Here is a 25,286-nt window from a genome sequence, read left to right as displayed (position 1 = left end):
CTGTGTGAAAGTCAGATAGCAAGCAGAGGGTGGAGTTCCTCTCCCTGTTCTGTGCATATGATCTCTACACACTGGCTGAATGCTAAAAATTAAACCTCTGCCCATGAGTCTCCAAAAGAGTGGAAACTTCCAGTAGAAAAGCCCTAGATTCCTAAACGATAAAAATGCTACTGAAAGCAAGAACAATCTCTGAGACACGATTACTGGTGAGAAAGCAGTACTAGGACCAAGACCATACAAAAATACCTAATGATAGGCAAGCAGTGGTCCTCCTCACAAGGCACTGAATAGCCTCAAATCCAGAAATACTTTCTTCCAAGTTTTTTTTTTCCTTTTTGAGGAAAAATGTTATTTTGCACACCTGTAACACAAAGAACATATCCACCTGGAGCATCAGTATGTAATCCAGTAGAGGGTGCATTTACAGTGAACTAGAAACCCTGCCCTAATCCTCCATGTGGATGCACTTACACATACACTGGGGGTCTCCAGACGAGCACACACATTAGCTTTGTGGTGCTTTAAAGGATTTTGAGATGCCACAAAATGCACGTAGCGCATGTTAAAAGGTTTGTGCTGCATATTTGTAGTGAGGAGCCAAAATCAGACACCAGGAAATCCTAGTATCTAAAAAATAGTGCTTAAAAAAAAGAAAGGCAGTGCACATAGGTGTAGCATGCACCACCCAAAATCAGAGCCTGGCTGGCCACAGCCATGCTCTGGCTGCTGGCCAGGCTCGCGGGAAGCCCTCAGGGCCCCAAGTAAGGCTGCTGGGGCCAGTCCAGGTGCTGGCCCCAGCCTCCTCTACCACCACCCTTCCCCTGTTCGGGGCAATGTACTGCATGCCAGAAAGTGTGTACAGGGGCATTCCCCAGGAACAAGTAACAGCAGCACAACTATGTGCCACTCCTATCTATCCTGCAGGAAATGCACGTGCCTGCTTGTCCAGATGTGCCAACTAATCACAAAGTAAATTACTCCACTTTCAGAAGTGAAGTAAGCTGATCTCACACAAAGACATTCTTAGACCACAGTAAGGCTTCACCATTAGTGCAGACTAGCTGGCACACTGCAAATTCACAACTTTGCAAAGCACACATTAATTTCCCCTGCGTGGACAAGCCAAGACACGTGATCTGGGCAGGAGCTCTTGACAAACTTCTGGATTTATTTTGCTCTGCCTTCTAAGATCTGAATTCTTTGGTTTGGCAGTAAAGGAGCCATGTCAGATACTGCTGTGGAACCCTTCAGTTCCTTTTTCCAAAAAGAGAGTCAAAGCATTCAATTAATCTCTAGCCAGCTGTCAAACAGAGGCCAGATCACTTTTTTTTTAATCCAGTTATCTTTACTATTTGGTATGAAAACCAAACAAAACCTAAGCACCACACACTTCCCGCATTTCAGAAAGAAGCCACAGTGTTAGCAGTAATTGAACTGGTTGTATCAGCACTACTGTTTGTTACAGAAACTGGACCCCAGTCACACTGCCTGTTTCATAGTTGGTAGGGTCGGGAGGGACCTAAGCAGGTCATCAAGTCCGACCCCCTGCCACGGCAGGAAAGAATGTGGAGGTCAAACAACCCCAGTGAGGTGACCGTCTAGCCTCCTTCTGAAGATCCCCAGGGTAGGAGCGAGCAACACTTCCCTAGTTCCAGCACCTAGTCACCCTGACTGTGAAGTAGCACCTCCTGATGTCTATCCTGAACCTACTCTCAATCACCTTATGGCCATTATTTCTTGCAACTCCTGGCAGTGCTCAGGGGAACAGGGACTCTCCCATTGCCTGCTGGTCCCCCTTGGCAAGTTTGCAGACGGCCACCAGATCCTCTCTCTGTCTTCTCTTGTAGAGGCTGAACAGGTTCAGGTCTCTCCTCATATGGCCTGCCCTGCTGCCCCCTGATCATGAGTGGCCCTCCTCTGGACCCTCTCAATGCTGGCCACATCCCTCCTGAAATGCAGTGCCCAAAACTGGATGCAGTACTCCAACTGCGGCCTGACCAGCGTCGCACAGAGGGGGAGGATCACCTCCTTGGACCTGCTTGTGATGCATCTACGGATGCATGACAAGGTGCAGTTGGCCTTCCTGACTGCATCCCCACACTGCCGGCCCATATTCATCTTGGTATCAGTGATGACTCCAAGATCCTTTTCCGCCTCTGCACTGATGAGAAGGGAGTTCCCCAGCCTGTAGGTATGCTGCTGGTTCTTCCTCCCCAGGTGCAACACCTTGCACTTGTCCATACTGAAACCCATCCTATTCTCATCTGCCCACCTCTGTAACCTGTCCAGATCTAGTTGTAGCCTGTTCCTCTCTTCTAGCATGCTCACTGCTCCCCACATCTTAGTGTCATCTGCAAACTTGAACAGGGTGCTTTTCACCCCCTCATCCAAGTCACTGATGAAGATATTGAATAGTGCGGGCCCAAGGACCAAGGTCTGGGGAACCCCGCTGCCCACCTCCCTCCAGGTTGAAAATGACTCATCCACGACCACGCTCTGTGTGGCCTTCCAGCCAGTTGTGACCCAGCTGACTGTGTAGGCGTCAACACCACAGTCACCTAATTTTGTAATGAGGATGGTGTGAGAAACAGTGTCAAAGGCCTTCCTAAAGTCCAGAAAGACTACATCCACCACAACACTTGCATCCAGGGCTTGTGTGACCTGGTCATAGAAGGCAATCAGGTTGACAGGACCTGCCTCTAATGAACCCGTGCTGATTGCTTCTAAGCATAATCTCCTCTGCTGGCCCCTTGCAGATGTGTTCCTGAATAATTTTCTCAAAGAGCTTCCCCAGGACTGAGGTAAGACTAACAGGCATATAGTTTCCTGGGTCTTTCTTCCTCCCTTTTTTGAAAATGGGGACCACACTGGCCCTTTTCCAGTCCTCTGGCACCTTGCCAGAGCACCACGAGTGCTCATAAAGCTGTGCCAGGGGTCCTGCAATGACCTCTGCCAGTTCCCTCAGCACTCTGGGGTGGAGATCATTGGGACATGCTGATTTAAACACATCTAGTCCCTCCAGAAGTTCCCTGACTAGGTCCTTACTGACCCTGGGCCTGGCTGCGCCTCCCCTGGGTCCATCCAGTATCCCAGTGCAGGGGATGTCCCTTTCCCTGCTCAGAAAAATAGAAGAAAAGAAACTGTTAAAGAGATTAGCTTTGTCACCTGGTGCTACCACCAGATTACCAAGCCTGGCCTACAGAGGCCCCACGTTACTTGATACCTTCTTTTTACCCCCTATGTATTTAAAAAAGGACTTCTTATCCTTGAACCGGGTCGCTAGTCCCAGTCCCATCTCCACCTTAGCCTTCCTAACAGCCCCACTACAATCTCAAGCAATGGAGGTATACTCCTCCTTGGTGATGGTCCCTCCCTTCCATTGGGTGTACGCCTTTTTGGCTTTGAGGCATTCCTGGATGGTTTTGGTGAGCTATGTGGGTTTTTGAGTGCTCTTGCCCGCTTTGATCTGCGTGGGGGTCACCCTTTGGGCTTGGAGGATAGTTTCTTTAAGGAACGACCACTCTTCTTGGACTCCCAAGTCCCCTCCCCTCTGGAACCTCAGTGCCTCCCTGACTAGTCTCCTTACCTCATTGAAATCTGCCCTCCTGAAGTCCAGGGCTGCTGCCTTGCTGCAGGCCTTTGATACCTTGCACTGGATGGTGAATTCCAATAGGCAATGATCGCCTACTGGAAGGTTAACAAGGTAACCTATACTGAAATGTCTGCAAAACTCTGGACGCTTGACTCTCTTTTCCCATTTTCTTCAACACAGGTGTGAAAGAGTCTCTCTCTTAGGTAGGTCTTAGGCTGTTTACACTAGAAGAACGCCTACCACAATAATATGCCAACACAGCCCACTAGGGTAGACATTGTACATCAGTAACTTCCATGTTTGGGATTCATGGTTTTTAGTATGCTCTGCTTTCAATGACCATTCTACTTTTAGCTATTATTTTAATACTCCGATGAGATCTGTGCATTGCCTACTGCAAATTGGAAAGCATATTGTTTCTGTACTTCATTTCCCAAGCTGGACTGATGCCAGAGCCTACTGCAGTGGTGCAACAATAAGTGACAAAGGGGGTAGGGCAGGTGGACGGGCAGAGCTTGTGTGTGTGTGGGGAGGGGGCGAGGAATGGGAAAAGAGGCAGCACTGAAGTGGAGGGCCTAAGGCTAGTGGGGGCAGAGGCTGTGAGGGAAGGCAACAGTTATAGCTCCAGCCCCAACCCCAGGTCATGGCAAACAATTGTCTGCCCTCCGCTCTCACCTCACACTTGAATCCAAGATGAACCCCCCTCATGTTAAATGATGAGGAGGAGAAACCTCATTTTGGATTTGAATAAATATGGATGGTATTTCATACATCTCTGTAAACAGGATTATTTTCCTCATTAATTCAAATATGTACTGGGAGACATTGAATATAAGATGCCACACGCATCTCTGCTCAGCTAAGATGAAGCAGCAGCTATACTAGCTATAACCCCGAAAGTTTTGTACTACCTATATCAGTTATGCTACTGCAGAGATGCACAAGCTTTGTAAGCAGCTGATACTTACTGATGAAGAATCCTCCTGAGAGCCACAGGGCAAATAAAGCCATAGCAGACCCTGCAGAATTGCAGTGATGAAATCTGAAACATGTTAAATTCTACAATAGCAAACAGCATACAATTATGATCTTTCTTTTCCTTTACTGTATTGGGAGCACCTATTTGATAACATACTCACATGTTCCAGTCAGTCCTGAGCAAAAGCTTTGCAAACTACTGATGAAGCACTCATGGCTAATCAATGTTGCTATGGAACAGCAGAAGCACAGAGTAAAATAATAGTCCACTAGGTTATCTAAAAACTTTTACCAGCAGAACCTAACAGCAACAGTGTCTCTTGGCTGAGATGATCCAAGGACATCTCATGCCCACCTGTTTTTACACATGTGCTCCAAACCAAGAAATACACTAGTTAAGTCACTCTGGGTGCCCTTCTGCAGCCACTCTGAAGTTCTCATGTTACAGTGTGCCTGGGAGCAACCACTAAAATAAATGCAACTTTCGGCAACATATTTCTGGAACATGCATAACTATCAATAGGATCAGGTAGGCAAAGCATGCTAGGGATTGTTCTGGTGGCTGCTGCTTCTGGCCATGTCTTCAAAAGTAGGGTCTAAACTGCCCACTTTACAGGTTTACATTTCTCCACTTCGAGGCCACCAAAATTATTACAAATCCAAAGCCACTGCCAACTACCTGCCTCCACTTTCAAGAATTTGGAGTGATCGTTCTATTATGTCAGGGGCAGGCAAAATACGGCCCACAGGCTGGATCCGGCTTCCTGCCCATTCTATGTGGGCCATGGAGCCCCTAAAAAATTTAGAAAATTAATATTTATCTGCTCCTGGCTGCCTGTCAAAGATGACAGGAGACAGGGTCAGTAGGAAGCCAGGGGAAGCCAGCAGGACTCAGCAGCCTGCACAGTCTCCCCCTGCCCCCCAACTGGAAGTCCTGTGCTTAGCAGAGCCTTCTGGCCTGGGCTCTTGGGGACGTTCCTGCATTCCCGCATCCCAGAGGGAAATTCAGATAAGAACGGGGGGGAGGGGAGAGCTGCAGGTGATCACCCTTGACCTCGGGGCCAGGTCGGGCCAGGCTGGGCCGCCTCCTCCCAAGTCCTGCAGTCCGGCCTTTCAGCCAACAGCCACATGATGCTGGAGTGGTCAGCAGCCAGCAGGAAAACAGGAAAATAGCAGCTACAGGTGTGGGGAGTGGGAGCTGGGTGGAAGCACAGGGCCTGCGCTGGCAGGGCCCAGAGCAGGGCAGGCAGGAGCATGGGGTCCAGCACCAGCTGTGCTGGAGGCGGGGCAGGGGTCCTGCGTTCCTGCTGCCCCACTTTGGGACCTGCCAGCACTGGCCCCACACTCCCACCCAGCTGACACTGCGCTCCATGGGCCTGGCCGCTTCCCCTTCCCCCAGCCAGTAGCTGCCATTTTCCCACTTTCCTGCCTGCTGCTCCAGGTACCAGGGCCAGGAACGGGAGGGAGTGAGTGAGTGAGTGTGTGTGTGTGCATGTGTGAGTGTGTATTCATAGGCCAACTCCCACACTCGCACCCCACCATACACATGCACCCACAACCCCTCACACTGTCATACACAGATACCAACACCCACTCACACAACCCATCCTCCCTACCCCCATACAGCCCCATACCCACCCAAACCCCATACATACACACACCCATACCTATCCACCCCCCACAAAACCCTCCCACACACACCCACACCCTCCCCCACACTCCACAGACCCACACACCCACAGGCCCCCACAAACCTATAACCACCCCCCACAATATACAAGAGTAAGACTTCGTTTTAAGCTATTATATATAATCACCTCTGTGTACACTACACAAACACATGTAAACTAAGACAAAATATTTTTTTAAATCAAATAAATGATATTGTAGATGTTTGCTTTTTAGAATATAATTTGGTATTTTTCTGGTTCTGAAATGGCAAAACCCCTTGCTGAAAGGAGTACTGGCTGGGGCAAGGGGAGGGACTTTTGGCAGCCAAGTTCGGGGCTAGGGGGCGAGACTTCCGGTCACAAGATGGTAACTAGAGGGTAAAGCATCTGTCAAGGGGCAGGGCTACCCATGCGGCCCTCGACAGCTTGCCAAAACTCAATAAGCAGCCCTCCGCCCAAAATAATTTCCATGCCCCCCCCCCATACTTATTTTGGGGAAGAAAGAGAAGGGTTGGGATCAATGCATGCTTTACCATTTTCTTATCACAGCATTTGTGGGGGCAGGAGGGGAACTGACTCAATATTTCTGAGGCACAGTGTAGACTAGTAGCTTCAGCACATGAACTGAAATTCAGAGACACAAAAGACCGATGGCTGGTTATTTTTTTATGACACTCTGCCAACCCAGTTTCCACTAAAACCAACAACTTGGAAAAAATTCTCCCATCTTTCCAAGGGAATAATACAATCCTAATTTTAAGGGTTAATGTTTACAGAAAGTTTAAGTATGTGAAGTGTTAGGCAATATTCTGAAGTTATAAGCCATATGGTTTTCTGGCAGTTTGGAAGAATCTTTCTTTGTGCAAGTATTGTAAGTATGCCCTATGAAGTTTAGTTCCAGCCATTAATAACACACCTTATAAGGTATAGTAATAAAAGAAAGAGTGTCCTTTTCAAAAGAGACCATTCTGTTTTTTGTATATGAAAGAGAGAATGATTTCGCTGTGTAGTAGCTGGCTCACAGAGATGGAACAAGCTCATATTACAAAATAAGTTTCACTTCAGTAAAGGTCTATTTTTCCATAGTTGAATAAACCCAAAGCTTGAGCTCTACTTTCCTAATGTGTGTATCATGTGTGTAACAGTTCTCTCTCTCTGTTGGTTGTACTAGTTAGACAACAACCTAAGTTTTTTTTGTCTATTTATATAGAACTTTTTCTACTGTGTTGTTATACTGGCTTTGCAACTAAAGCAATTCATTAATTGCCATGTTGATGGTGTGCAAAAGGTAAAGCAAAAAAAGGCACCTGCATTCCTTTTAAACTATCAGAAAGGAAATGGGGAAAAATGTAGAATGCAAATATTATGTTAAATAAAAAATAATAATTTTGTTCCCTTGCAATTTTATCTTTTTCAATGTCTTTTGAATCAAGTATAAATAGACGTCTCCTCTGACAATCTGAATGGAAAATATAGGCTCAGTGAGATTTTTGGACAAAAAAGGATAAACTGCCTCTTGTCCCAGTCCGTAATCTCTTTCAGTAGAACAGATTTTAATATTAAATAAGAAAAAAACCCTATCTGCCTATAGCTGAATTTGTAACAGCCAGTATGGCATGCTAAACCTTCGGAGTCACTGCAGCCCAGATTCTGACTCACTATAACATTCTCTGGGATAATACATGAAAGACATTCTTTCAAAAAAACAATTTCTGTTCTATTTTCTAGTTGTAAGAGAACAAGGTAAAAACTCTGGAACAGATCACAGTATCATTCGGAGTCAAAACTTCTATACTGCAGTGTGCTGAGAACGGTGGTTCAGGTCATATCTGAAAGTACATGACAGTTCCCTCATTAAGTGTGGTTCAATTTGAGATACTGGAAGACGTTAGCATGAAGATTTAATACCTAGCTTTCTTGGGAAAGCTAGTTGGGGGAAAAAAACGGGAGCATCTTCTATGACTTAGTTTGTCTCCCTCACAATGAAGATGTTTAGGTTAATAAAAAGAATACTTAAATGGTTTGTAAATAGGTTTAACATCATCTAATTACCATGTGCAAGAAAAATCCATGTGCTATCAGAATTTACTGCAGCTAATTCCTTGAAGGCAAAAATAAAGATTTTAATCAAACACAGTGTGTTCTTCTAACTGTTATGGCCATCAATATTTACTCCTGTTACAGTCCTTTCTGGTTGGTTTCTGCAAACAGTGTGTGCACATTTAAGAAGGCTTGTGACTTGAATGTGCTTTTTAAAAAAGAAAATCTGGCCTAGACCCTGTGTTTTCAATCCAAGCTGTGGATTCTACAGCCTGTTGACTCCCTGAAGCAGCTGATAGTTAAAGGCTTGTTTCCGCTTTCTTAACAATTTCCTGGTTTGCATAACAATCCTAAATGAAACACACTCAACAAGTTTTCCAGCAGAACACTGCCTCTAGCATATTTTTTATACTTCAAGTTGAAACAAACTCTTAAATTTTGTTAATAAACGATTATATAACTACGCAAGTTTTAATGTATATTTGTCTCCTTATATATGTCTGTGTTGATATATATTGCAGCTACTGCAAACAGCAAGCTCATGACAATTTGGCCAAATCCAGGAAATACAAAACTTTAGCTGATGCCTGATACTTAAATCATGCCATTGTGAATAAAAATGGGGGGGAGGGGAATGATTTAATGTTTAATTTCCTGTTAAAAAAAACATACACATGGGATAAAATCTTTCCAGAGCAGTTATAAAACATGCATTTGTTAGCCAAGAAGTTAGGTAAATATGGACTAAAGCCCAGTCACACTTCTTATTCCTTCTGTCTTCCTCGCCTAAAAAAATTTTGCAGAGCATATTTGGAGCTGTTCAAGTCTAACCAATGAGTAGATAATTAATCAGGCTGCCTGAGGTATGTATTATATAGCCAATCCACTGGAATAGTTATTTCGATACTATAATGACATAATTGGGCTAAACATACTGAAGTATTGTATGCACTGAACCATGCATGTGAAATAATCAGGGAAATGACTACTAACAAAAGTTTCTGATATAACCGCATGACTAAAATTAATGTGCAAGCAGTACAGGGTAGCACCTGTCAAACCAATTCTTAGCAACAAGAAGGGCTGAAGCACCTTTAGCGATTGCTACCAGCTTCAGATTTAAACTAAGGATACTAAAGAGACATTTTTCAAAAGGCATAAAAGAAAACTAGACATTTAACTTCAGCTGAAATTCACTGACAGCTGGGTAGCCAACTACCTTTTGTATTTTTGAAAGTTTCCTAGTAAAAATTACTGATGGGTAGGGACCTACTCAAATCACGATTTTGCATTTTTCACAGAAACCTCTATTTAAGGTGGTTCTCACAAAAATCGGCATTCCTTCCACTGCTGATTGGCTAAGTGGGCTGCCCATCATGCAACCCTGACCTCTCCGCCAATCAGCACTGAGGGGTGAAACCACATGAATGGCAACCCATTTGGGCAATCAGTGGTGAGGGGCAGGGCCATTGCCAGGACCCCTTGACAAATCAGCGGTGTGAGGGGCCTCACTGCAAAAAAACCATGAAAATGGTGGCACGCATCACAATCGACCCGCAAAATCGCCCACCTGCCTCTTAGATTTCGGTAGGTCCCTACTGATGGGTCCTTTGACAAGACAAAGTCCTACATTGTGAAATCTAAGTCATGACAACCATGGACTCATCAAAACCTATTAATATACCATCACATTGCGTTATCATGCAACATCAATTCAGCACCATGGCAAACCTCATGTATAGCAGTTAATCTCATAAGATCCTTTTCAGGGTACTGTGCATTAGCATTGATGGGAGAAGGCAGGGGGAGGGAAGATATCCCTGCACATGATTTACAAGATAAACAGAGAGATTTAAAATAGGAATCCATAGTGTCAACAATGTTTAGACCTGTTGTGGTCTTCCTTTACAATGGAACAGTGGTTCCCAACCTTTTTTGTGTCGTGGACTGGCACGGGAGCAGCGGAGCTGTTCTGCCCCCCAGCTTTAACCCCGCACATCACCACTGGTGGCAGAAGCCACTCACCCAGGCAGACAGACAATGAGCGGGGGGCTCATGCAATGATTCGACAGCCAACCCACCGCAACCCCCCGTGGCTCAGTGGCTGGAAACCTCTGCAATAGAAAAAATGCTCTATATCATTTTCCATAGTCAAGAAACAAGTGAAAGCAAAGAGCTGGCATTTTCCAAAAGGTGCCTTGAGTCTAATAAGGGCTCCTTGGAGTCTAAAAGGTTGAGAACTACTGCTCTACAGGATCACAGCAAGTGCTGAATTTTCTTGTCGCAGACTGATAATCAATTTGTAACCTCTGTACTTCTTCATTATTCAAAAAATATTCAAATTAAAATCAAAATATTATTTTGATTAATGGAAAGTCTCTACAATATTTATCTTGTAACTAAAAATCCACTGATTTTTCTTGTAACTAAAAATCCATTGATTTTTTAGACCAAATCCTGTCCCCAGTGAAGCCAACAACAAAAATACTTTATTGTGCTCTAAATCAGGCTCTTAATGTAAAGAGCTGCAATGGTGTGTGGGGAGAGGGGGAGACACGGGTGGGTGTGCATGCATGTAGGCCAGGGGAAAGACGACTGGCTCTTTGCATGCCCAAACAGAGCCTTCATTCAAATGGTGGACATACGGCTGGCAGAAGCAAATTTGCTCAGCAACTACAGCCATTTGAGTATTTTTTTTCCAACTGAAAATTAATTTATGTGGAAAAAAACGTTTAAGATTGCTGTTAGTTTTTGGCAACGTGGTCTTTGAAACACGATTACGCCACAAAGCACATCTATGTGCTATGTTATCCCTTTCTGGGATGTGTATCTAGTTTGACTGAAAGAAGGAAAGCAAAAAAAAAAAGAAAAGAAAAGAAAGAAGAAAAGAAAGAGCACGATAGAAATGAACAGAAAGATACTGTAGACATGCTGAATCTTTCAGTCATTTCTCAGAGCCAGTCACCTGACACAGCTGTGCTGACTCTGCTTCTACTGCTTGGTTTTGCCGCTAAGGTGGTCCAAATTCACCAATGTATCAATACATCTTATATTCATATATAAGGCTCAAATCTTCAGCTTTGTTTACTTCCCTGATAACTAGACTATGTTTCATGGTCCAAAGCTTCTTCTAGGAAGGGCTAATTAACACCATTAAGAAGAAGAAAGGGAATAGGGTGAACAGGAACTGCAATACAAACAAAACTGCCCTGCTTTCTCAGAACTGCACATGGCCCCAAAGCAGGATACTCAAAATATTTTATATAACATACTCCGCTGTATGGCCCTTCTCTATATGGCACATTTTCTGTTTTTCAGCAGCCAGACCAGCCTGCAAGTATTTACTTCCACTGAACATCAAGGTACTAAAGATACAAATACATGTAGTAGTATTCTGCAGTGCAGTGGGTGATCTGAGCCTTTAATCCAGATGAATTTAACAATAGAGTGCATTAGCTCTTCTCATAAAAAGATCTGCTTTAATTTTAGTTCTCTCTCCATTTATCTTATGGTTATGTAATCTTCAATAGAGGTCAAACAGATTTTCCTGAAGAAATTAGAGCTGCCTTTTTTAGAAAAAGGAAAAATATTGATGCTTTAAGCTGCCACACTGATTTTAAATATGATGTGTAGTATGACAGTCCCCACTCCACCCTCCCAGCCCCTCTCCATGTAACAAATTAAAAAATACAAAAGTAAAATGAAAAGCTCCGCTAGACTGTCCTGACAACACAAGACATAACAGCAACAGCAATCTGCTCCCTAAGTCGGAAAATACAATTAACATCTTACCATCATCCAGATCAAGACAAAGATTGTAGACAGCCACAGGCCGCTTATTACGCTGCCCTTGTCTTCTTGATTGCCTTGGTGGGGCATTTGGAGGAGATATCGACGTAGAGATTGGCTCAGGGAAAGTGGCATCAGGCAGGGTTCTGAAAATCTGCAAATCAAGAACACAAAGGGCATTAATTATTTACCACGAACAGCAACCTGTGTAATGCAACTGTAAACCATTATCAAACAACATTTGTTTTGGATTTCATTCAAAGCAGGCAGGAGCCAAAAATCTATTCCTTCAAGTTTTGGGAGTGTGCCGTGGGTCTTTAATGAGTGCTTTAAAAATAAATAAATAAATACAAAATAAAAATAAGCAAGAGCACGGTCAACACATTAACCAAGCTGCAAATCAGTACATCCAAAAACCAAATATGTGCACCCATGCTTGCCAGAGGGAGAGGAGGGGGAAAACAAGTTTCTCTGCCCACTAACCAAAAAACAAAAAACAACAAAAAAAGCATTCTATGATTTTAGTTCAGACCTGTAATCTAGCTAAAACGCCCATCTTTAAATTTTCCAAAAACTTATGACAGAATGATATGATTATAATATCATCCAGGTTCCTTTTTAAGGAAATATTAGCATGCTCCTGAAGAGAGTGGGGATTTGAGAAGTGGGAGCCTAAGGAGAGAAGGAGGAATATTATATTGGTTTTGGAACTTTCTCAGTTAGTCATTTTATATTGAGTTATGAGGCATAACCATGAAGACACCCACGAGGTGCACATAAAAGGGATTATGCTTCCTTTCACCATTTCATCTTTTGTTTCATGAGCAGCAACATCCAATATAGTGTTGTGTCACTGCTTTTTGGGTGAAGCAGCAATAAACATTTTTTCAAGTGTATTTTTTCATTTCATTCAGACAAAAGGAGAGTCTAATGATGCTTATTTACCTATAGCAGCTGATCAACATTCTAATACAGTAATTAAGTAGGCTTTTACATTTGAACATGGTGGATTCACACAAGCAAATAAGCATGCTACTGGTATATATTTCATTAAAAAACAGTAGTACTAAAAAAGAACAAGCACACACAACTTCACAAAAATGAAACCTTCTGCTTGTATTATACCGTACAGCACCAGAACATGATAATACAAGACACAACATAATAAAATAGTATTTGACATTACTTTATTCCAGAGGTCTACAGAGCTAAACTTTGTATGCAAAATGTAACAAGGAGAGCGTTTATAATGAGTGTTCTGAGAAGACTTTTACTAAGCAAAAATGCATACAGAAGGTGTAAATAAAGAGACACTGCAGGCAGCACATTTTTGGATTATTACAACAAGTCTCAGGTGCGGCATGAAGCTAAAAGCCAAGTGACTAAACACACAAGGACAGTAATCACAGTGTGATAAACCACTCTGGGCGTCATGTTGTTACAATTAAAAGAAACGCTACATGCTATCATATGCTGGCCTATTATCCTGAGTACTATGTATATACAAAATCAGATTGTAACAGTAAATATCCTCAAAGGCAGAAACCCAAATTTATGCTGGTTTCTCCATGGCATCCACTTAGGTTTACCCTGATGTTAGGTTGTAGTGCCTGTGAAATATCGAGAACCACTATTCTACAAAAATGGAGGTGGGGAAAGGATGAGAACATCACAATACTCAGCATCACTGATTTGGCAACACACACGGCATCCAAAGGAAGGCAATGGTGGAAACAATGGTGGAATGCACCCCCTCCCACACAGCAAATACCCTTATACATTTACACACCCAAACTCTAGCTTTAAAGAAACTATTTTCTCTTGTGCATGTCTATAAACATTGATTATATGAGAGAAAAGGAATGCTGCATGAAACCCTTGATAAACAAAATTGTCTGCACAAGGAAAAAAAGACCGAACTATGACAGTTATTGCCTCTGTAGGTGCCATGCAACTTAGGACCAAGTCAGAAATACTAATTATGCTCACAGTTCTAAACCATCTCTTAAAACCTAATGCAATATTTAATAACATCTGAAGTGCACATGCAGGGTATTTAGCTAACAGTACCATACTGCCCCCTTATGTGTAAATAAAACAAAGCTGTATTATGCTATTTTATAGACAAGTATTTGCTCTTGGACAATTCAAAAGACTGCCAAGAATGCCTAATGCCATATTTTCATGGGCTCAGTGTTGCATTCAGGCTCTCTGCAAACAGCAAACCACCTAGAAATCTTTAAAAGGTTTTGATGTTTTATTTGCTGCCCTATATTCCACAGTGGGGTTAATCTAACTCATATCCAGATATCTCAGTTAAAAATCAAATGAAATGGATGGGAAGAGAAGGTGTTCTCCAGGGGCACAACAAAAAATAACACTATTTGTATGAACATGACTTTGCATGAGCTAGAGTAACACGCCTTGATTCTCTGTCTTGCACAGATTACATTGTCCTGTAAAATAACTGGTGTGAGAAACTAAAGAAAGCACCAAAATAAAATATAGAAATGCCAAACAAATCATATACCTAATTTTTATTAGGCAATACTAATCCTTATTCCATGACATGTCTAACAAACACCATGATAGGCACAGGCAGTAAGAACGCTAATGAACTGGATACTGCAATAAGCCCATTAAGAACTCTTAACTGTTATTAGCAGCATGATGATGAAAAATATTAGTTAAAAAGCTATATGCTACACAAGGGAAATAACCAGCAATTCCAAACCGACTGTGCTAATCAGCTAGAGAAAGTAGACTACTGACCTGGGAAAAGAGAACACATACCTGAGCAGTCATACAGCAACCTGCTACTGCCAAGTGCCATGACAGAAGCCCTACAGGCAATTAACAGAAGAGTGTCTTGCCCTTTCTTCCCTCCCCTCACCTAAAACAAAGGAGAGATAAATAGCACCAAGCTTTCTCCTTTGTTGTTACCAGGGTCCCTATAAAGATTGGTTTCACCTCCTGGCTAACTCAGGCATGCCAAGCCCAACTTCCTTCATGAAGCTAGGCAGAAGGCAGGACAGTCCTTATAGACTAACTAAATAAGAGATGCATAAGCTTCCGTGAGTTCAAGTTCACGTCATCAGGTGCTATGAAAAGACATAGCTGTCATCATCAGCTGCCAAGTGAAATATAAAGCACTACAGCTGACAATATTAAAAATTGTTTAATTAGTGAAATGGCAAAGTTTGTTACAGGACCATCCAACTCAAGTCACCATGCAAAGCCAGCCTGGGTTCCCTTATGAAATCATTCAACAGGGCATCGGGCTTCAAAAACCAGTGTCAGGCCATAGGCAGATAAACAGACTGTTATAATTTATATCAGTATTGTATTCTAATGTAAATCACACAGGGATTGGGATTGGACAGATGCACGGCTATCCCATAGTAGCTACCGACTGTGCAAACTATTACAGCCCCTCACCACTAGGCAACAGGACAATGAACAGCTATTCCAGGATGCATGGACAGATCAAATTTAAACTCATGTAACATAGAGCAGTAGAATTTTACCCTTGATTTTTTTCAGGAGTAATTCTCCACTGGATTGGGCAAAATTATTCTGGTTTAGGGGCTTAGATTGTCTATCTTCCAGGTTTAACCATTTCATCTGTCCCTGCTCTCAGAGCAGAACCCCATCTCTTCCTTCCTTCCTAAACTCTCCAGGCATGTCAGACTGCAAAAGAGGTATTATTTCTCGTGCATGGTAGGAGAACGGGGAATACCTCTAGAAGTAATATATTTTTCCATAAGGAGCTCAAATGATCTCCAGGGCACTTTCAGATAGCTCGTACCCCACGCTCAGTGGAATTATAGTATGAGTAGAAGTAAACTTCATCCTATCTTTACAAGATTTCCTTGGTCATCTGCTATACTAGGGAGATTTTTGCCAAATTCCAAGTAATCGCCACCCTCGCTGTGTAGGAAGGGCACCTGAAACATACCTCCCAAATCTGGATAAAAAAAGAGCTATTTGGATAAGAGAAATACAGTCACCTGATTGTTAGCAACAGTTCTCAGCAAGTCACACTTGACAACCACAACCCATCTTACAAATGCTACTGGTTACTGTGCTGGCTGATGTGGACAATCCTATAGTACTCCATGTAACCAACTCACGGCAGTACTTTGCAAGCTCTAGATCTACATACACTAAAATGTTACTATGCATATCAGAACTATCCAGTCACAGATACTTTACCAGGACATTAATGTAGAGTTAATTTTGCTCTTCCAGGCTTTTCATATATTCCAGTAACACAAGCTTTTTAACTGGTTCCCATTATTTTTACAAAAATGGGATATAGCATAACCCTTTCACAACTAGACCTGTCTTTTCAACAGTAGTAAATTGTCTCTGAAGTAAACACTGCAGGTCACACCGATTTTGCACAGTGTCATTATCTGCAAAACAGGCAGAGGACCAGATATTGCACCCCCCCCCACCCCCCTCAGGGGCACACAGGGATCTCATGGACTTCCATTTTCTCACTTTCTCTGTCTTGGTGTAAATGAGTCTGCCTTCCCATAACAGAAATGCCTTTTATTGTGTCCTGACCAATATTTAACTGTTGCCAATTTTAAATTCTATTGAGAATTAGAGTACAACATGATGGATCTAAAGGAGAGGGATGGGTTAAAAAAACAATTTCACCTTTATTTTGATTAGCGATCACAGGAAGCATTCTAAACATTTTACAGTCAAAACAAGAGATTACAATCTAAACAGATTATGTATAGACAGAGATGGGAAAGCTAAAAGAAACAGGAGAAGATAGTTTACAAACACTTAGATGCTTTGACTTAAAAGGGGATTGCAAACGTAAAACTGACCAAACCTCAGTTGGCCCTTTTGGTACAGTGAATTATAAATAATAAATGTGCAGCAAGTCTACTGAATGCATCCAGGAGTGTGGAAACCCAATCCAGGCAAGCCACCAACATTAAAGCAGTACTAAGCATGCTATTTCATAAAATCTTTATTTCCCTGTTACTCCAAAGGAGCTCCCCTCAAACATAAAATAATAAATAAATAAATAAATCAAGCTCCCACGGTCACTGTTCACATAGATTGTAAAAGTTGTGACAGCAGAGACATTAGTTTGTGTGTAGACAATTAAATGAACAAACTTTAGCTACTAAATTAACTGGGTTTAGCAGAGATAAAAACAAGTAATCAAACTTCAAGAGGATAAGAAGATTACAGTTACATGGTGTGATGTAGGCTGGAGCAGCTGTCACCAAACTGTGCTGGATTTACAGTAGAATATTAATACTTTTCAACTTCGTTCACTATTGTTCAGCATTATTCATTTTCCAGCGTCACTTTCCTTGCCTTAAATCAGCTTGTGGTCAAATACTGAAGCTACCTACATAAATGATTTGAAGTTACCTAAACACCAACACAATTACATAAGCCATAAAAAGCCTGCTCTCAACCACTCCCTTCCATTATACTGATAATGTGTGAAAAAAAGTTTTAAGTTTTTAAAGGTGTTTTTTTGGGGGATGGTTTTTTTGTTTGGTTTTTTGCTTATAATGCAAGGATTTTTTTTTTCTCATATACACACACTTACCCTGCGTGATGGACAAAGTAGCCTCAACTGAATACAGCTTACTCCTCAATAATACGGTCAGCCATGGATTGTACATGGAATGGTAGACCCTGGCACTATAGAACAGGTGTAGCCAACCTGTGGCAGGCATGGCACAAGTGGCACATTCAGCCTCTATATGAGCCACATGCAGATTGCAAAGGGGAAAGGTGTAGCATGTTGGTAGACAGAACAGAAAGCAGAGCAGCAGATCAGGCAGGGGATGGGGATCACAGACTCACAGAAGTTTCGGGCTGGAAGGGACCTTGTGAGATCACTGGGTCCAACCCCTCTGCTCTGGGCAGGAAAGACTGCTGGGTTATAACATAACCCCAGCAAGATGGCACTTGGGGAGAATCCAGGGTAGTGTTGCACACTGGCCAGAAAGCTGCTCCCACTGCCATTCAAGAACACCAAATACAGTCTGCCACCTTTAGAGCATCTTTAAAGCACTAGGGGCAATTAAGGTTCACTTAAAATCAGTGCAAGGGAAACATTAAGGAGAAGATGCAAAAAAGAGGGAGGAAAAAATAAGGGTACCTGACAAGAGAGCAGCAAGGAATAAAGTTAATGAAAATCCTTAATCTCTGAAACTTGCCCCCAGCTTTTGTCATGAGGCAAAAAAGTAATCCATTTTCACATTACTCGCCACTTGGAGTATGCGTGTAGTTATCCCTTGAGTATATGAGCAAGAATCCAGAGAGAGTCATTTACCAGTTAATCCCAGGATGGCGGAAAAGTGGGGACATGTCATGTCAAGTCCTAGACCAGGGGTGGGCAATTATTCTGGGTAGAGGGCTGCTTAACGAGCTTGACTGAACTCTTGAGGGCCACACGGGTAGCCCCGCCCCTTGATAGCTGCCCCACTGAAACCTGAAATCCCACCTCCTAACTCCTGACCTTGGCCATCAGAAGTCCCTGCTCTTGCCCCCCATAAATACTCCTTTTGGGAGGGGTGGGCATTGCCATCTTAGAACCTGAAAGAAACCAAATCATACACTAAAAATCAAACACCCACTATAACGCATTATAATTTTATTGCAAAAAATATTTTTGTTATGATTTTTGTTTGTACAATACACATATATAACGAGGTGATTGCATAATAACTCAAAATAAATTCTTAGTCTTGTATTGTGTGTGTGTATGTATGGTGGGGTGTTGAGGAGGTATGGGTGTATGGTGCAATGTGGGGAGTGTGGTTGTGTGGGGGGGCAAGGTGTGGGTGTAGGGGACTCCCCCCCTGCATTCCTCCCATGATGCAGCAGCAGCAGGCAGAGGTGCTCAGGATGCTCATGCCGGTGGAGGTGCTGATGCCCAGAGGGGAGCCGCTCTGGCCAGCACTGCACATCATGGGGAAAAAGGCACAGCCTTCTCCAGTGAGTCTATATTGCTGGGACTCCTTGCACGAGCCTCCCAAAATAGTACTCTCTCAAGGAATTTGGTGCCATAATACAAGATTTTATCTTGTAATTTCCTTCAGTAGAAGGGTCCATTGGAACTGATAAATAAATAGAAACATACACAAAAACAGTTCAAGTTATTTTTATTGAATTTAAAACACTATCCATCTGGACAAAATATACCACTCCACCCTTATGCATTATATGGATATTATCCTTGTTACTCCTGGTCTTCCCACGGTAACTGGCAACCATTTATGGTGGCCTAAGAATATTTTACACATTAACAGCCAAAGCAATAGTCCAGCAGAATTTTTTACTATCACAACTCCTTCTTTTCTAGTTAATTTTTTGTTTGAATCCAGTGCAAAACTAACCGGGTTTAGACCCAGTAACCTGTACAAAAACAAACAAAAAAAACATTTATTAGAGATATAACAATGTTCAGAAAAAAAGGAGTTAAAATGGCTGATTTACAATGCACACTTACTCTGCTGGAATCTTTATCCAGTTCATCTCTTGAAGCAAGAAGACAGTGACTCCGGCATTCCTTAGGTCATTTTCTGCAACATAAACCAAAGATGCATTTATAGCAAATCAACTCTTTAATGTAGAGAAGCAATCAGAAGCATATTAGGATGTGCAAGGTGAAATCCACAGAGTGCAATGAAATATAAAGTATTCTACATATGAACCTGTAAAATAATATCTTAGAAAAAATGCTTAAAATATTCAACAACGGTATTCTTCAATTTAAAAATCTGAGCAATAATCTTCCATTTCAAGACAATACAATAATCGCAGATCCTCTGTCACGATGCAGCCTCCCCAGGATGTTGCTAGGGCACTGTGACCATGCCGGCTCTTCCCTATGGGTGCCTACTAATTTCATCTGCCATGCCTTGCTGGTATAAATGATAAATCAGGAGGCTGCCCTCGAGTTGCTGCTCAGTCACAGTCCTGACAGACTCCTCTAAATCCTGTGGGTTGCTGGACCCCTTACTGGGTCCCATGCTCAGGAGGTGCCTTATGGTGCCCCCAGGCCTAATAGGATAGATGCATCGCTCCAACACCTCCTCTTTACCATGCCCCATGCCTTGCAGGTGGTATTTAAATGTGGACCCTATTTTGATGAGGCCACAGTCTAACTCGGCCTCCTATCATCACAGGGGTCTTGGCCCCTGTAGCTGCACCCTCTCCAGTGCTGGGATCACTGCAACCCTGTCTCTGCACCCTCTCTGGAGCTGGGGCTCTACTCTGTAGTATGCCCCCTATGAGGCCGCCTCCTCCCCAGCAGCATCTGTCCGGTCCAACATAAATATGAGCTCTTGAGCTATAACATAATACAAGTAATGCAAGCTACACTCTACCTCCTTAAAGCAGGAAACTACTCCTTGGGTACTGAGTGCCTCCCAGCTCTGGGTACCTTGTAGACTCCTGGAGACTCATTAGCCCTGTCAACAGTTTTATCCAGCAGCTACAGTGTTCCTGGATAGTTCTTCCCTGCAGGAGCTCCTTCCCCTGGCCCAGGGCCCTGACTCCTTCCTCTCATTTGACCAGGTGCAGATGCAGGCTAATTCCCCCATTAGCCTGCTGCCCAGGCAACCTGCAGCTGTGAAGCTCTGTCTAGTTCCTCAGGCTCTCTAGCCAGGCAGTTCCTGCCCTTAAAGGGGAAGGCACACCTTAGTGCCCTGCAACATCTTAGCACAAGGGTAAGCAACGTTTCTGACTGGAGCACCAAAAAAAGCACAATGTCTACCTTGTAAGGTGCTGGCATGCCATAGAACCAAAACCAGGGTGAGGATACATGGCAGGATGCACTGCATATTAATTTAGTTAATAATCATAAATGTTGTTTGTTCGTTTGTTTTTACAGTAAATATCAGGTTTTCTAAAAATTCTAAACCTGGTGACAATAAACAAAATGTCATATGCTACCTCTGCTGTTGAATATGTTTTGTTAAGTATGCTCTGATGAGGGAGAAAAAAAGAGAAAGGGAGAAAGAAGAGGAAAAAGAGAGAAAGAGGGAATGAGAAAGAAGAGAGAGGAGAGAGAGAAACAAGCCAAGAGAAGAGAGAGAGAAGAGAAAAAGAGGAAAAGAAAAAAGGAGAGAAAGAAGAAAAAAGAGAGAGAAAGGGGAGAAAAGAAACAGAAGAAAAGGAAAGAGAAAAAAGAAGAGAGAAGAGCAAAGCACTAACCACCTGGGTGGGAGCAGGGCAGGCTCAGCTGCACAGGGCAGGCCATGCAGTCAGGGAGATGCTGGGAGGGGGAGGCTCAGCTGTATGGGGTGGGCGGCAGTGACGCAAGCGACACTGGAGGGCTGGCTACAGGGGTGGCCAAGGTGAATTTTGGGGTGACTACAGCCCCCCCAATTCTCCCCTAGTGCCGCCCCTGTGCACTGGGTTCTAGAGCCTCAGTCCGGGGTGACTGCAGGCACCCCTGGGTGGAAGGCAGGGGAGGGGCCTGAGGCAGCGCAACCTCAAGCCCCTCCCCAGCCATCTGCTCTGAGGCATTGGGCACAGGGCAAATGATGGGTTGGGGCAACACAACCCCACCCACTCCACTGCCGTCCATCTGGAGTCATGCATGCATACACTGCCTCAGGCCACCCCCTGCCCTGGACTCCGAGGCATGTGTGTGGTTGCCACTAGCACAGAGCTGATACCAGGGCTCTGGAGCACCAGCACCACCTCCATGCTGGCAGCAACTGCACATGCGTCTCAGAGCATATGGTGGGAGATGATCCTGGGGTTGCGCTGCCTAGAGGCCCTCCCACACCATCTACCCAGAGAAGTGCATGCAGCTGCTGCTGGCACAAAGCCTGGGTGGGGCTCTGGAGCCCAGTGCACAGAGGTGGTGATTTGGGGGGGAGGGAAGGAGTCGGGGAAGCTATAGCCACCCCAGAATTCACTTTAGTCTCTCTGTAGCCACCCCCAGTGCCGCCCAGGCCACCACTACCCACTCCGCAGTGTAGTTCCCCATCAGCCCCCACACTGGGAAGAGGCTGGCACCATGTTCTGGGTAGCTGCTGCCAGCCATGAAGCTCGGGCTTCTTACAGCAGGCTTTGCAGCCTCCCAAGCCTCTGGCTGGAAGAAGCCCAAGCTCCGTGGCTGGCAGCAGCTGCCCAGAGCCTATGCAGGCCGTGGCATGCCAAGCAAAATGGCCTTGCATGCTGTACTCTGCCACACATGCTGGGGGTTGTCGATCCCTGCCCTAGTAACTTTTGTAAGACTAACATTTTAGAAGTACTGGTCAACACATTTTAAAAAACAGATTTTTTTTTCACTTGTGCTTTTGCCATTTTTCAGATTGCTAAAACTAAATATTTTAGATATCAATTATTTCATAACATGAATTTTATTTTTAGCATTTCATCCTGTTTGGACAAGGATCAGTCCATTTTGCTCTTGTTCTTAGTTAGCGGTGGTCTATTTCACTTCCTTGCCCTCATTCCCACAATTTGGTAAAACAAGGTGTCACACTGCATAGAGTTATTTTTACTTAATCAAAAACATTTTTTCACTGTAATAGGCAAGCCTTTTTTGTTTAACCAAATTTTTCACCAATACCTGAATTACGCAAAATTTAGGCAGCACTTTAATTGATATTTTAAAGTTCCTTACCTCTCCATGTTCACCATTTTGCTTATTGAAATACAGGCGTGCCAGCATCACAGCAGCTTCCTCTTCTCTTGTTCTTCTTCAGCAACATCATAACATAGGATTTCCTGTACACTGGATGGTACAAGGTTTCTGGTGCTTCGGGCCCTTTTGCAATGTGAAAAACACCTCCATATAGCATCTATGATCCTTAAGCTTGAAAAGAAGTTCTGATGACAGCAGAATGATGCCTAGATATCAATTTCTTGTGAAAAACCAATCAAAAGGCTTCAGTATGACTTTTGCCATCTGCCTTATCCAACCTTGAAATAATTACAAATCACTGCAACTTTGAAAAGTCAATGGGTAAAGTCAAAGCTAGAAACAGGAACTAACCACGAACACACTACCGCTTTCCTGAAATAACAGGACTTCCCCAGACAGCCTCACCTACATTAAAGTTGTAGTGGTTGAACTGCCTCAGTTAGCCCAACTACTGTAGGCTAAAGTGTTGCTTGTTGGAACCTGCAGACTCTACGGGTCTCAATCCCATACTAAAAATAGATCATCCATCTGCTCCTCTATATACAAGGCTCTTGAGCTCCTCACACTGCCAAAGCAGCTAAAAGTTGGGAAAATTTCACCTGTACCTGAAAGCAGCAACCAACCCACAAATATTATCAATCTCTCCACACACATGCTTACCAAAACTGAAAAATCTATCCTTTCAAAAGGCCTAAATTTCTGTCCAGAAAAATACCCTAATAAAATACTTCAGTGTGGAGAACTAGAAGAATTCTTCCTCCACCTCAAGAAATATTTCCACGACCAAACTGAACCCACTCCCAACAACAACTCATCCTCTGACAACATTCAGGAAACGATCAATGCCAACCTACCCCAAAAAACATCAGATTGGACACCTCACAGTGGACAAAACCCTAACCTTGAATGCTACATTGACTCCTTCAGGGAAAGAATGAACAATAAAATAATCAGGAACACATGCCACCATAATAACCTCTCTCTACCAGAGAAAAAGGCCATAGAATCTCTAAGATCTAACCACCAAATAGTAATAAAACCAGCAGATAAAGGAGGAGCCATAGTCATCCTAAACCATGAGGACTTCATAAAGGAAGCCAACAGACAACTCTCTGACACCACCTACTACAAAAAACTACAAGAAGATCCTACTCCCCTTTTCACCAAGAAACTCAACAATACCATCAAATCATTTCCAGCAAGACTACAGGAAAAACTGCAAACCTTGATCCCCCCACTACCTAACCCAGGGACTTTTTACATGCTCCCTAAAATACACGAACAAGGGAACCCTGGAAGACCTATCATATCCAACCATGGGACCCTAACTGAGGAAATATCCAGTTTTGTTGAATCAATCCTAAAACCGCTCGTCACCCACCGAGCAAGGTTTGTACAAGACACTACAGACTTTTTACAGAAACTTAAAAACATAAACCACCTTCCCAGCAACACCCTCCTAGCCACCATGGACATTACCAGCCTATATACCAACATCCCACACCAGGACAGCATCCAACCCTGCCTTACATATCTACAGGAACAAGATTACAACTCCAAATACAGACCCAAAGATATTACTGACCTTATACACTTCATCCTCACACACAACAAGTTCACTTTTAATAATCAACACTTACTTCAGATGACGGGAACAGCTGTGGGCACTAAAATGGCCCCACAGTATGTCAACCTTTTTATAAGCCACCTGGAACAAGACTTCCTCAAGAACTGCACCATCAAACCCTTTATACTTAAAATATATCAATGACATCTTCGTCATTTGGACTGAAAACCTGCAATCTCTGATCGAGTTCCATCACAAATTCGACAATCACCATCCCTCCATCCAACTTTCTCCTCCAGGGAAATAAATCACACATTTGAAAGAGCCACCCAGATACCATGTGAAGAACTGCTGCAGTACTGAAGAAAACCCCCCACAAATCTCACACCGCTGGTTATGACATATCACCCCTCCCTCAAACCTGTACGGAAAATCCTCAAACAATTGCAACCCATACTAGAAAGAGACCCTACTCTTAAAAAGATCTTCCCAGAGCCACCCATCCTAGCCTTTAAACAAGCACCGAACCTCATCACCAGAAGCAAACTTCCTCAAGCCCAGAAGACACCAAATGGATTCAGACCATGCCATGACAAGAAATGCAAAACCTGCCAACACATCTCCACCTCCCCCACTATTACTACACCCCACAACAGAGCCATCCGCATTCCTGGATCTTACAGCTGCACCTCCAGAAATGTAGTATCTCTCATCGAATGCACCAAATGCCCTGATGGAAAATACGTAGGAGAGACCAAACAACAACCGCGCACCAGAATGAATGCACACAGGAAATCCAGCAAAGACAGGAATACCCAATTACCTGTGGGAGCACATTTCTCACAAGAAAACCACTCTCTCTCCAATCTCTCAGTCCTGATCCTCAAAAGAAACTTACAAAACACTTCCAGGAGACGAGCCCATGAACTCCACTTCATCAGCCTCCTGGATACTAAAAATCATGGACTAAATATAGACATTGGATTTATGACA

At 43.4% G+C, this 25,286-nt stretch overlaps 1 protein-coding gene across 1 annotated transcript in view; it reads right to left on the bottom strand.

Moving 5' to 3' along the window:
• Nucleotides 1-25,286, bottom strand: part of ARHGAP10 (Rho GTPase activating protein 10) — a 133,101-nt gene that overhangs the window by 42,778 nt on the left and 65,037 nt on the right. Inside the window, exon 17 of the mRNA XM_019534330.1 lies at nt 12,073-12,223. Coding sequence (XP_019389875.1) covers nt 12,073-12,223 — 151 coding nt within the window. The remainder of the gene's footprint in view (nt 1-12,072; nt 12,224-25,286) is intronic.

Source organism: Crocodylus porosus, unplaced genomic scaffold, assembly GCF_001723895.1.
Source record: "Crocodylus porosus isolate Cpor-Errol unplaced genomic scaffold, CroPor_comp1, whole genome shotgun sequence".
Lineage (NCBI taxonomy): Eukaryota > Metazoa > Chordata > Crocodylia > Crocodylidae > Crocodylus > Crocodylus porosus.
This window is presented reverse-complemented; position numbering and strand designations above follow the sequence as displayed.